The sequence below is a fragment of the Hibiscus syriacus genome, unplaced genomic scaffold (genome assembly GCF_006381635.1).
Source record: "Hibiscus syriacus cultivar Baekdansim isolate YM2019G1 unplaced genomic scaffold, ASM638163v2 tig00000778_pilon, whole genome shotgun sequence".
NCBI lineage: Eukaryota > Viridiplantae > Streptophyta > Magnoliopsida > Malvales > Malvaceae > Hibiscus > Hibiscus syriacus.
Window position 1 is genome coordinate 2,079,451 of NW_024061825.1, and position 13,685 is coordinate 2,093,135.

Below are 13,685 nucleotides of genomic sequence, written 5' to 3' on the forward strand. Positions count from 1 at the left end.
TCGTCTGAGAAGAGCAGATGCATGAAGCAGCGATGGCCTCGTAAGAGATTGCATGATTTCCAAATTGTCAGTTTCGATCTCCAGTTTGTAGGCCTCACAGGACATGGCAACTTGCAGACCATCGAAGATTGCCCAGAGCTCGGCTTAGGCGGCAGAACAACAGCCGATGTTCCTAGAATATCCTCGAATCCAGGTTCCGTTCTTATCTCGGACTCCACCACTGGAGGCTGCTTTTGATGAGGTGTTAACGGCACCGTAAGTGTTGAGCTCTAGGACGAGCATTTTCATTTTATGTTCTTCATTTTATCCTTGGTTGTGGAGGACCTCTGGGGGACGATCTTAGAGAGCTATGGCCCAAGCTTTGGTTGTTTGGATTGAGGAGACTAGACTCCATATTTTCCCACTGAACACGAATTCATATTATATTTGTTGTATGAAAATGTCATGTCTAAATTATCATATATCGTGAATTAATTGTACATTATATCGTGTGTGTTTTGACTCGCACCTAGAGGCCACACTGTGTTCTGTAGCTCACCTTCTTAGTTTTCCTTCCTTTCAGATTCTCTTGACCATTAAGACCGTTCTAATACTTAAAGGATCGACTGGCGATGTTTTAATTCAACATAGTATGATTATTGCTAAACTTTTATTATATTTTAAAATTATTTAATCGAGTTTTGAAGTATTATGTATTTGAATTTTCGGAAATATTCTTTATGTGAAATATTAAACTTCATTTTGACTACCGATTATTCACATGAATTTTCGTCACATTGTCTCAGATATGATGGTACGCTTCAATTACCCGTGACACATGTATTATCTTATAAAGAAAAGGTTGGATGATGAGTCAATAGAATACATTGGTTTTATTTTTTAAATAAGAATTATCTATGTTCAGTCTATTATCTCTACCATTTCCATTGGCAAACCCTAAGTGTTTTTAGATCATTTCATGACATTGACAAACCCCAAGTGTTTTTAGATCCACAAAGCTTTTAACCATAGAGTTGAGGTCTGTTGCTACACAGTTTCGTAGTCTCCTAGGATACAACAACTAAATGATCATGTATAGTAGCACAACAGTAGAGATTATAAATTATACTTGCCTTCGACTATCACCGGAAAACTAATGGAAGAGAAAATATTTTTTCAAGAAAGTTAAAGTTCTTGAATTTTGATATATGAAAACTTATGAACCTTGTGTTTAACCTACCAGATTAACTTATTATTTATAGGGGATTTTCAAGAGAGATTTAACCTAACTAAATGGTTGTCCCTTGTTCCCATATGTAATGGGGTAAGGGGGAGGTAAGATAGTAGGCTGCCCTCAATACCAGGTTGAGAGCAGCTTCCGTAGAAGACCTTCGAATTATGAACTGCCTTCCGTGGGACTCGATCCCACAACCTCAAGGTTAAGAACCTTGTGCTCTACTAACTGAGCTGGATAGTCATCTCATAGATTTAACCTAACTAGATATCTTTTAATATTCAGATGTAAACAAATAATAATATCTTTTAATTTGAAATATTCAAAAGATAAACTCCTTTTACCATTCAAATTTAAAATATACAAAAGTATAAAATTATCTTTAATATTTAAAGTTAAAAAGATAATAAATACCTTTTTAAATTGACATATCAAAAGAGTAATTATCCTACCAATATTCATATTAAAATTATTTTTTAATTTACAATAGTAAAAAGAAATATGAATTTAATATAAATATTAAATCCATCAATTAAATTCACTATTTTTCCATCAATTAAATTCACCCTTTGAACTTTTCCTCGTGAAAATATATTTAAACAGTAAATGCGATGTAATTGAATTATTCTGTTGTTTATGTAAACAGTGACATACTTCACACAGCTACCCCTCGGACAAGAATTTAGTTATCATAGACATGTCATTAAAATTTTAAATAAAGTTTGGATTATAAAATAAAATTATTAATTCGAATAAATTAAAAGTTTTTAACTTAATTCGACTCGACTAGATTGAACGATCACTGTGTGCATAGGTAAGTAACGCTAAACAAAAGGCTTAATGAAAAAAAGTGCCCAAACTATACTTCAAGTTAACTTTGTGCGTCTAAATAATTTTTCGCATAAAATAAGTGTCTAATGTTTTATTCGTTACAATTTTAAGTGTACACATCATAACGACTTTAAAAAACTGTTAGATGACACTTGTGATATTTATAATTTATAACTTTTATTTTTAAAAGAAAAACTTTAGAATATTATTAATTAAAAACTTAAATTTTTTCTAAAATTATAAAAATAAATAAAACCCTGAAATCACTCTTTCTAATCCTATTATTAATCATTCTTTATAAAGATATAATTTAAGTATTTATTTTTATATTAAGCAAAGACAAAAGACATCAAAACTTAAAGGGATGTTGCACCAACCGACCCCTAGAAGAGGGCTAGTGCAGAGGTTTTGCACTAACGTGACTTCGAACCAATCGTTTACATTGGTTGATTGATTGTGATGAGACAACTTGAACCCAAATCTACATTTGAGTATGATTAGGAACTAAGCATGCATACATACATACATACATCCACGAAATGCCATATTATACCATCACCATCAGATTGTAGTTTAGTCACTGTCCAGCCTTCCCAGTTTCCATTCTCCTTCCCTCGTTAAATGAAATAATTAAAGAATTACCTGCTAGAAGAGGTATGTGCCAGTGAAATCTGTACCGGGTGCATGTCATTTTGTTATTATCAGTAATGAGATGTCTGCATACACTTGAAAATGGATTTCACATTAATGGAAATGATGGCATGATGGATTATTTGTGGTGCATATGGATTCCGGTTGTTAATTAATTTATCTGTTGGGTGCTTGATGATGTCAAAAGCCATTATCTTATATTTACTCTGAATGTATTACAAGTTTAATTTTTAATTCGAATTAATAAATTAATAAAAAAATTGATAGTTTTGGTGGGTTGATCGGAAAGCTCCTCCACCTGGCCAGCCACGACGGTTTCTTATCCCACACCTGTCAAAATATGGTGGACACACAGGCAGGATATGATGAAAAGAAAACCAAGTGAAAAGTTTGTTCTTTTCTCGGCTGCAATTAAAATCAGCCGGGTGGGCAGTCAAATGATGAGATGTTGACACAAGAGATAATGATATCTTTATCTGTTACCCTTTTACAAAACTTGTACGAGCAGTCTGCAATTCTTCCTTGCATTCCCAGTTACACAGCCACTTGGTTTTCTTCAAAATCAAGCAAAACGCAGAAAAACGCCATTGAAGTTGAAATTTGATGCCCCAAAAGCAAGACTAAAACCACCACATTGCAAGCTTATTTACACCCATTTTCCCATGTCGAGCTTTGGAGTTAAAGACCAGTCGGCAAGGCCCGAAAGTGTGCCCCCTGACAGCACCAAGACCAGCAGGAAGAGTTTGATGATGAATGACAAGCCTAGGCGGTCCAATGTTGTTAAAGAGAACACAGGCTCACCGGAGAAGAAGAATGGTGTTCATGAACTGAGGGAGAAGCTGAGTGGCAGTGAGGGTTTGGTCAGAGATTTGCAGGCTCAGATGATGGGATTGAGGGCCGAGTTGGATGGGGCAAGGAGTTTGAATATGGAGCTTGAGTTTCTTAATAGAAAACTCAATGAGGATCTTGCTGTTGCTGAGGCCAAGATAGCTGCTCTTTCAAGCCCTCACACTGACCAGCTGCAGCTGCAGGTTAGATCCTTAATATGTACTGTAATTTGCTTATGAACCCAAGATTGCTTTTTTTCTTCTTTTGATAAATATGACCAGTGATTTAAATTGCGGTCGTGTTTTCGATTGTTTTGAGTTTATTATGATTGCGGTTATTGCGAGTAGGAATTTAAATTGTGGTTGTAATCTACTTTTTATTACATTTATCGCGATTGTGAACATAGTGGACTGCGAGCACTATTACAGTGGGTGTGGTATCGTGGTCATACAATAACGGTTTTGGACGATATCATTACTGCTAGGTGACAGCCGCTGTTTAAATCCATGAGTATGATTATGATAAAGACTCAACATTTTGGAACAAATTCCTTTCAAGTTCCAAACTTGTTTTGAGTTATTAACCAAAAAATTTCAGTGTTTTTGTGTTTTTATTTTTTTCATTCATTGAAAGAAGAGGGATTCAAACGGTGAGTACCAGAGCCCCAAATTCAAGGACATACAGAAACTCATTGCCAACAAATTGGACCACCCGAAAGTTGTAAGGGAGACAAGAACAAGTAAAGCGCCCTTAAAGGCAGGTGCTTGTTTGACTCCAAATGATGCTGGAGCACAGACAAATGCACCAATAATTCACTCTCTGCCACCGCCTCCACCTCCACCATTGCCGCCACCGCCTGCACCGGCTCGGTTCCCTGCTAAAGGAGCCACTGCTCCGAAGGCACCGTCTTTTATAGTGGACTTGTTAAGAAGGAAAGAAAAGAAGATGGATCCCCCAGCAGTGGCTTGGAATCCGAAAAAACTGACTATTGTTAGTGTGCATAGTAGCATAGTTGGCGAAATTCAGAATCGATCAGCTCACCTACTAGCCGTAAGCATATGTTATTTTGAGTTAGAGATATAGAACTGGTTGGTTTTTTAAAAATTGATGACCCTTTTGCTAGATAAAAGTCGATGTCGAAACAAAAGGAGACTTCATCAACAGCCTCATCGGCAGAGTGTTGGCTGCAGCCTATACAGATATAGAAGATGTTGTGAAATTCGTTGATTGGCTCGACAAAGAACTTTCATCCTTGGTAAAGTCTCCAAGCTCCCTATGCTATTTGCTTTGATATTGATCTTAATCATAGCCAGTCTTAACCATTCTCGAGTCGCATGTAAGTCTGCATAACAACCATTAGTTGATTGTCATCAAAGAATCTGCAAACAGAAACTAGTTTGTTGAATTAGGAGATATTTCTTTTCGATGATGAACAAGTTCTCCATGATTTTAAGAAGTTCAAGCAAAGGTAGCAGTTGTAGGATATAGGTGATGGACATTCGAGTTATTTGCCTTGCTCGTATCCTGTTTCTATAGGCTGATGAGCGTGCCGTGTTAAAGCATTTCAAGTGGCCAGAGAGAAAAACAGATGTTATGCGAGAAGCTGCTATTGAATATCGTGATCTAAAATTGTTGGAAACAGAGATTTCTTCCTACAAGGACGACGCTAACATTCCATGTGGAATTGCCTTGAAGCGGATGGCTGTGCTACTAGACAAGTAAGGCTTGCAAGAACTGTACTCTAGTTTATAGTCCGAGTTCTCAACTATTTGGGATTTAGTCTGGAAACTGAATGGTTTGGCCACCCATGTAATCGTGCTAGGTCGGAAAAGAGCATACAAAGGCTTATCAAGCTGAGAAATTCAGCGATGCGTTCTTACCAGGAGTGTAAGATTCCGGTCGATTGGATGCTTGATTCGGGAATGGTGTATAAAGTAAGCTTACAATACATAGCAGGCTTCACATTGAACTGCTCTTCCTCCTTCACCATGTCACGAATAAGCCTTGTAATTTTGTAGATAAAGCAGGCTTCGATGAAGCTGGTTAAGATGTACATAAGGAGAGTCGGAACCGAGCTTCAAACGGCACGCAGTTTGGACAAGGAATCTGAACAAGAGGCACTGCTGCTTCAAGGCATGCATTTTGCAAATAGGGCTCACCAGGTATTTTTAGTTCCTTGTGTTTATTAAAACTTGTGGCTTGCTTTGTTGCTTATGCCTATGAAAATGTTCCTTATATAGCTCCTGCTGTTTGCGAACAGTTTGCCGGAGATCTCGATTCGGAAACGTTGTGTGCTTTCGAAGAAATTAGGCAGTGCATTCCGGGACACCTGGTCGGATCGAAAGAATTGTTGGCAGGAATATCATCGGCATGAGTCGCATGGCTGTTGTATGGATCAGAATGTTGGGCAACCAAGAAGGATCACGTAAGGAGGATTGAGGCCGCAGAAATGAGAATGCTTCGATGGACATGTGGTAAGACTCTGAGGGATATGACGACAAACTCTGCTATTAGGATGTCCTTGGGGGTGGTGTCTGTTTCCGAAAAATTGAGGGAGGGAAGACTACGGTGGTTTGGGCATGTCCTTAGGCGACTACCGTCGGATGCGGTAAGGAGGGTAGAGTCGATTACAGTCGACGGTGCCAGAAGGAAAGGACGACCAAGGCGAAAGTGGGAAGACTGCTTGAGATCTGATTTGAGGGATTTAGCCCTTACCGAAGACATGACCTCTGATAGGAAAATATGGAGGCTAAAGACTAGGGTAGTCGAGTAGTGTGGGTCACATCTATAGGGTGTATCACCTCTGTCTTCTTTTAATGTCTTTGTAGTATTTTCCATGACTTATACTTTTTATATGTTTCTGTTATTGGTATTTATGAAGGATTAGAACTGGGCTTGCTAACGTTTACTTCTGTGTATCATTCTCTTCATGTTTCCTCTTTTAAATTTAGCCGGATCTTATCTTATGCTTATGTCTATATGCAGAGATTCTTTCGCAGGGATAATTATGCAGGGATTAATTCCCGTTACAGACGCACATATGATTTTAATGACTGCATATGAATACTGTTTAGCTATGTATTTATGTATTTATTTATACATGCATTGCATTTGATCTAAATTTTTAATTTTCTGACTGCCGGAGGTCTTCCACGGAAGTTACTCTCAACCTGGCGTTGGGGGTAGCCTACTACCCTACCTCCCCCTTACCCCATACATATGAGAATTGGGTTTTGTTGTTGTTGTTGTTGTTGTTTCATTTTGTCCTCTGCAGAACGAGTAGTACTAGTTGTGGAAACATACGCACATATATATATATACACATACCTATATATATACATATGTATACATACATGTATGTATGTATTTAATATTAATATAATATTTTAATGTCATTTTAATGAAAATGTTAATTATTATAATATTTAAAATATATTTATTAATTTTTTATAATATAATATAATATTCTTAATATTATAATAATATACATTATTTTATTATATAATATTTTTATTATCATAATATATAATATATTATTGATAACATTTATATTATTTGTTAACTTCATGAAAATAATATTACTATGAATAATATTATTTATATATTTCATATTAATATAATAATAGTCTAGTAATATGTTAATAAAAATATTTAAAAATATATTTATTAATAATTTTTAAAAATATAGTACAATATTTTTAATTTAATAAATAATTAATACAAATAATTTTTTATATCGATCGAGTATATTAGTCTTAATATTTTTTTATATAATTATAGAAATCATAATTTGATAATAATAATGAATAAATTATTCTAATATTTTAAAAATAATAATATTAAGTTTTACACCTTTTTAAGACATTTGGAGGAGGGAAATCAAAAGTTGAGATTAACAGTAAAAAATGATAAGATATTCACTGAGGAAAACGAGTTAATTCTAGCATTTGATTTCTCTCATCCAACGATTCTAAAAAGATATAAAACTCTTAATTTTATACCGGGTGTAAGTGGATTCTAACCTTTATAATAAATAATCTTATTTATTATATTTAATATTTTTCAGAAAAGTTCTCTAAGAAATTTATCAAGTAGTGGAAATGATTTACCCATTTTTCAAACACTAGAAAATGTTTTCAGTAAAACAAATGGACCTTAGTGACTTTTTTTTTTAAATTTGTCATAAAAGATATATAATTGATCACCAAATGTGACGGAAAAAATCGACACCACCAAATGTGACGAAAATAAAAAAAAAAGTCGACACATTTTTAATATATTTTATGACATTATTCATAATATCATAAAATTTCCATCATAAATTGATAAATTTAGTATAATGTGGATACTGGTTTCCTTCATTGCGCACACTACACTAGTTACATCTCTCCATTATAGGAATTTAAATAGCAGTTAACTGTCATAATAGTGTTTGTTATATAACAGTAACGGTGTCATCTGATGTTGATATTATATGATTTTAGTAGTCGCAATCACTATAACAACATCTATTATATCTGTAGTCGTTATAAACATAAGACAATCAAAATTACGATTGCAATCGTAATTTAAAACCGAACCTACAACGTTGCTATCAATATATTTAGAGTGAAAAAATAATAGTTTCATTAATCTGGTTTATGTAGCACTAAACGTCGTTTTAATTTCATTTTAATTTCGTAAATTCAAACTCGATTTGAACTCGAAATTTCCCAAATAACTCAAAATTTAAAAATAAACCCTTCTTCTAAATCAAATCAAATTTTGTTCACCCATCATCAATGTCTTCCAGAGATGCCCTTTAATTTAATTACTCATTTTACTTTCCAAGATAGTAGGTATATTACATTTATAGATTAAGAGCTGCTGTTGTTTAACCAATGGAAGGGGTATATATATAATACATGGACAAGTGACCCCTTCACATGAATATAGAATACTCACAGCTTGGCATACTTCTTGAGGTTCTGTCCAGCATCCTTTGCATGCTCCGGCACCGGCATGTTGCACATAAGTGTAACTCTCGACGACGATACCAACGATCTGTTGTTGCTCTCCAAACTTTGATTCGAGTCCCCGGTTTTCAATAGTCGCACCTCCCATACCTATCATATCCCAATAAAAATTAAGATATCTATCCTCGATTACAAATACTAATCATTTTACCCTAAAATTAATGTTCTGTCAAATGTAGGGGCCTCTTTACCCTAAAATAAAACGTTATAGCTAAAATCTCTAAAAATAGGGGCCAAAATAATATTTTACTAAATATTGGGGGCTCATTTTATTATTATACCAAAAAAATTTAACGACAACATTTCAGTAACTAACAAATAAATCGGGACCACAATAAAAAGAATACAATATTTCATAATTATTTATTCTCTTATGGATTATGATATGAAGTCTCAAAGCGTACCTCAATCATTAACATTTATTTATATAAAGGTACGAATTAAAAAAAAAGGGTAGACTACAAATTTAATACCTCAACTATCATTTTTATTTTATTTTAATATTTAAACTTATCTTTGTTTTAAAATCATACCTAACATTTTTTTTATTTTCGATACCTTGCAGTTAAAAACCTAACAGAACTGTCGTACATGTCACATTTTTATGATTAAATTGTATTATTTGTCACTCAATTATCTATTCACTCGTATTTTGGTCACTAAAGTTTAATTAATTTTAATTTAATTACTTAACTTTAAATTATTCTTAGTTTAATCATTCTAACTTTTAAATTTATTTTTTAATTATATATTAATAAAATAAAAAATATATCATAAAAATTATTAATAAAATAGAATAAAGTGATGAAAACATGAGCAATTTAAAAGTTGAGTAGTTAAAGTGAAAATTTTTAGACTTTATTAACCGTGTGAAGATAATTGAATTATGAATAATGTAGTTAACCTATAAAAAATTCAATACCGTTAAATTTAACGGTGGGTACTAAATTGAATCAAAGTAAACATTAGGTATAGTTTTAAAACAAATGAAAATTTAGATACTGAAATAAAATAAAGATTATAGTTTAGATACTAAAATTGTATTTTACCCATAAAATGTATAGCGGACAGCGGTAGGTAAACGAATTGATATAAACAAATAAAAAGATTCTCAAAACTTTAAGGTCCGCTAAATTTTACTAAACGTGATTTAATTTATATTTATTTGTTTACTTTTGATATATGGTCTATAGGGACATTAATGGTCAGATTAGATTAAATTTTTGACTAATATAATTTAATTAATAAATATATTTTTATTTATTTCTGATATGATTCAAATTTAATAAAATTTTATTCAATCCAAAATTTAACTCTAATTTTAAGATAAAAATTTGTATTCGATCAATCTGACGACTATATATATATATATATATATATATTACTTGAGAAAACAAAGAACTAACTGAAAACAAATATAAAAGAAATATCATAATAATTATCGATATATTTATATTATATTTTAGATTGATTAAAAATATTTATTTTAAATCTAAATTTGACTTAAGTTTAATTTTTTTTATAAAAAAAATCACTTTTTAAAATAAATTGAATCAAAATTTATTGAATTCAGTTATCATCTTTTCGTGGATAGTGATTTATAGTATAATTGTAATTTAAAAATAAATAAAATCTAAATCGGTAAGAATATGCTTACCTGAATAGTCCTGCCGATATTAACGGGGGTGGCTTCGACAAATATAAGGTCACCGAGTTCAGCGCGCTTTAAGTGGTTGATGCTAAGGTGGATCCCCGCCACTCTTTTGAAACCGCCGGCAATGTGCGCTCCCATGCTAGCCAGCGACTCCGCTATCAGAGCCGATACTCCGCCGTGCAACACCTTAAACGGCTGTTCTCCCAATACAATTCACAGGATTATTAATCCAAAAACAAAAACAAAAAAAAAACAAATAGAAAACAAACAGAAACCGCGTAATTGGAACCTGGCAGCACTTTTGAGTCACACGGAGGAGACCGGTGACTTTGGTCGGCGACAAGTCTTGTATCTGAAACCCAAACAGATGTAGCGCCGAATCCAGAGCGGCCGTCTTGACCGAAGACGATGAAGACAACGATTCGTCCATTCAGCGAGTAAACGAGAAACCAACGGTCTGCTTTTGAGGATGATTTTTGGTCGTCAACACACTTAGACCTTTGCTTTTGTTTCTCTTTTTTCCATATGAGAGGATAAAGTGACGTGAGAAACGGACACGGACAGGATTTATATGTTTACCCTTTTGGAACGGCCACACACAACGAGGAAAAAGCAAAACAAAGCGAGGGTAGTTTTGTACATTAGTAGAAGAAAAACATTAAAAATTTGAAGTTGAGTTTCGTATTCCCAAAGGATTTTGATAGGAAAAAAAATAACCTTTTAATTTTTTTAATTTTTTTGTATATTAATAAATTTTATCATTTATTTTATATATGTTAATATTTTTTTAATATTTATCAAATATTAAAAATATTATTTTTATTATAAATCTAAAATAGTGATTTTAAATATATTTATAGAAAGTTATCTCTTATTTAAAAGTTTAACATTTATAATTAATTTAATATTATCATTTATACGTGTAATGAATACGTATATCTGTACAAGAGTTTTGGATCAAGTATACAAACTCTCACTAAATTATAATTTATTATTTGTTTATTATTTAATTTAATATATATATATATATATATAATATATTAAACTTTTAATTTTATTACGAAACGAACTTCAAACCATTAATTTTCATTAAATATTCTTTAGGAAATGATCTCATATTAAATTAATTGACAATATATCGTTTAAATCTTGAATTGTAACTAAAATTTTATTCTCGTATTTTTTTAGTATTTATTAACAATAATTCTAAAAAAAGAAAAATCAGTTTTATTTTAAAGTTAGGTTAGGTTCCATATTCCCGAATGATTTTGATAGAAAATTTTCAAATTTTATATTTTAAAATTTTATTTATGTATATATTAATAAATTTCATCATTTATTTTATATACATTAAAAAAGTTAGTAATTAAATATTAATTTAATTAAATAATGTTATTATTGTAACATCTAAAATTGTGACTTTAAATATATTTATACGTAATTATCTCTAATTTAGAAATTGAAATTTCATAGTTAATTTAGACACAATAATTTATACGTTTAAGAAATATTTATATCCATGTTAGATTTTAGGATAAAGTATTAGTAATGTTATTAAATTATGATAAAATGATTTTTTAGTAATTTAATTTTAGGTAAATTACGTGTTTAGTATCTAAACTATCAGTTTTGGTCTGTTTTAGTACCTAAACTTTCAATTTTTTCAAACTCATACCTAAAGTTTAGTTTTGTTTCATTTTAGTACCTCACCCTTAAAAAAATTTAATTTTTGTTTCATTTTAGTACCACGTTCAACATTTAACGTTAAATTTTGAAAAATTTAAAAATTTAGGAAATAAAACGACCAAAATTGATAGTTTAAGTACTGAATGTGTTAAGTGTTTAACGATGAGATACTAAAATATAAACTAAATGATAGGTATAGTTTTTGGGGGGAAATGAATGTTTAGGTACTAAACTAGACCAAAATTTACAATTTAGGTACTAAATGCTTAGTTTACCCTTTAATTTTTAAAAATTACAAAATATATATTAAACTTTTGATTTTATTATAAAATAAACGTTGCGTCATTACCTATTGTTAACTGTTAATTGTAATGGTGGATAATCAGAATGAAACCAAAAGATAACCGTAGACATGATTTTAAAAGAGAAAATAATTGGATAACCAAAATAAAACAAAAGTGATAGTTATGCTGCCAAACGTGTAACTTACCCTTAATAAATCATGTTTTTTTTATTAAGCCAAGGTGATTACAATTATAATAAACGTTCAATGACCCTGCTGCAGCAACTGATGCTCGAACTCGTGACCTCTAGAAATAACAGTAATTTCTTTAACCAACGAGATAATAATATAATGTTAGGTCAAAGCAAGAGATAAATAAATCATTCGACAAATCCACGCGTAAAACATGAACATTAATTTTTTGTTTTTCCGGACTTCACTCTAGCACGCTGGATTATTTTTTTTTAGGTCAAATAAATGTTAGCTGATTAGGTATAACCAACGGATAACATATGTAAAATATGGCTATTTCAATTTAGACCGCTTCTATGACATGGAGCCTCTAAGGAACTGACCTCTATTTTTCATTACCTATTTAAAATTTGTTTTTTATGCGTTTGTAAAACCACTCAACTTAATCTTAATTCAATAACAAAACAAGAAAGAAATCGAAATAATGTATTTGTCTCATATATCAAAGTATTTCGAAATAAGGACTTTCGATTTTTATTTTTAATATTTGGAGTTGGTACATTAGATACATAATATAGCCAGGGTGTAACATCCCAAATTATGGGTTAGTGACCAATTTGTAAAGTTTCAGAATTTGATGACTAAAGTAGAAGAATGAAATAGTTCAATGATTATTGGATATATATGATGAAGGTTATTTAGTAATTATTAAAGGAAATAAAGGGTAAAATGGTCATTTGATCATTTAAGGAATTAAAAATGGAATTATATATATACGTGGAAAGGGAGAGAATTCTCCAGAGTTCTCTTCTCCTTTCTTCTTCTTCTTCACGTGGAAGCCAAGAGCCAAAGGTAAGTTTTTTTGATTATAAATGAATTGTTGATTTTAAGGTTGGGTTTTCATTATTAGATGATAACTAAGCTTAAGGAAAGCTTAAATCATCTTAAAAACAAAGGATGATGGAATTAGGAGAGATTAAAGATTTTGAGTTTTTGAATGAAATCTTGAAATAAAGTTGATAAGTTGAACTTTAAGTTGAATTTGACTTGTCAATAGTTAAATTAAGAGATTTGGAGTAATAGAATTGGATTTGAAACATATTGCAGAATTGATGTAATTATTGAATTACATATGGAAGATAGGATTTTGAGGTTTAAGATGAAATAAATGAATATAGATTGGTTTAAGTATGTGTACTTGTAACATCCCAAATTATGGGTTAGTGACCAAATTGTAAAGTTTCAGAATTTGATGACTAAAGTAGAAGAATGAAGTAGTTCAATGATTATTGGATATATATGATGAAGGTTAATTAGTAATTATTAAAAGAA

General features: G+C 31.4%; 2 protein-coding genes across 2 annotated transcripts; one reads left to right on the forward strand and one right to left on the reverse strand.

Moving 5' to 3' along the window:
- Positions 1 to 3,193: 3,193 nt before the first annotated feature.
- LOC120219524 (protein CHUP1, chloroplastic-like) lies at positions 3,194 to 6,847 on the forward strand. The gene is made up of 9 exons (XM_039216342.1): positions 3,194 to 3,726; positions 4,157 to 4,573; positions 4,647 to 4,778; positions 5,060 to 5,241; positions 5,346 to 5,457; positions 5,542 to 5,685; positions 5,784 to 5,918; positions 6,381 to 6,401; positions 6,776 to 6,847. The coding sequence occupies exons 1-7, from the start codon at positions 3,358 to 3,360 to the stop codon at positions 5,895 to 5,897; spliced, it is 1,470 nt and encodes a 489-aa protein (XP_039072273.1). The 5' UTR covers positions 3,194 to 3,357; the 3' UTR covers positions 5,898 to 5,918; positions 6,381 to 6,401; positions 6,776 to 6,847.
- Positions 6,848 to 8,448: 1,601 nt separating this feature from the next.
- On the reverse strand, positions 8,449 to 10,648 carry LOC120219532 (1,4-dihydroxy-2-naphthoyl-CoA thioesterase 1-like). Its single transcript, XM_039216355.1, has 3 exons — positions 10,482 to 10,648; positions 10,196 to 10,387; positions 8,449 to 8,628 (listed from the first exon to the last, which is right to left on the reverse strand). The coding sequence occupies exons 1-3, from the start codon at positions 10,620 to 10,622 to the stop codon at positions 8,464 to 8,466; spliced, it is 498 nt and encodes a 165-aa protein (XP_039072286.1). The 5' UTR covers positions 10,623 to 10,648; the 3' UTR covers positions 8,449 to 8,463.
- Between the last annotated feature and the right edge of the window lie 3,037 nt (positions 10,649 to 13,685).

Coding starts and splice junctions, on each gene's coding strand:
- LOC120219524 (XM_039216342.1), top strand. CDS start 3,358: ATGTCGAGCTTTGGAGTTAAAGACCAGTCGGCAAGGCCCGAAAGTGTG. Junction 4,779..5,059: donor ACAAAGAACTTTCATCCTTG/GTAAAGTCTCCA, acceptor CTGTTTCTATAG/GCTGATGAGCGTGCCGTGTT. Junction 5,458..5,541: donor ATTCGGGAATGGTGTATAAA/GTAAGCTTACAA, acceptor GTAATTTTGTAG/ATAAAGCAGGCTTCGATGAA.
- LOC120219532 (XM_039216355.1), bottom strand. CDS start 10,622: ATGGACGAATCGTTGTCTTCATCGTCTTCGGTCAAGACGGCCGCTCTG. Junction 10,388..10,481: donor TGACTCAAAAGTGCTGCCAG/GTTCCAATTACG, acceptor TTGGGAGAACAG/CCGTTTAAGGTGTTGCACGG. Junction 8,629..10,195: donor ATATCGGCAGGACTATTCAG/GTAAGCATATTC, acceptor GGGATATGATAG/GTATGGGAGGTGCGACTATT.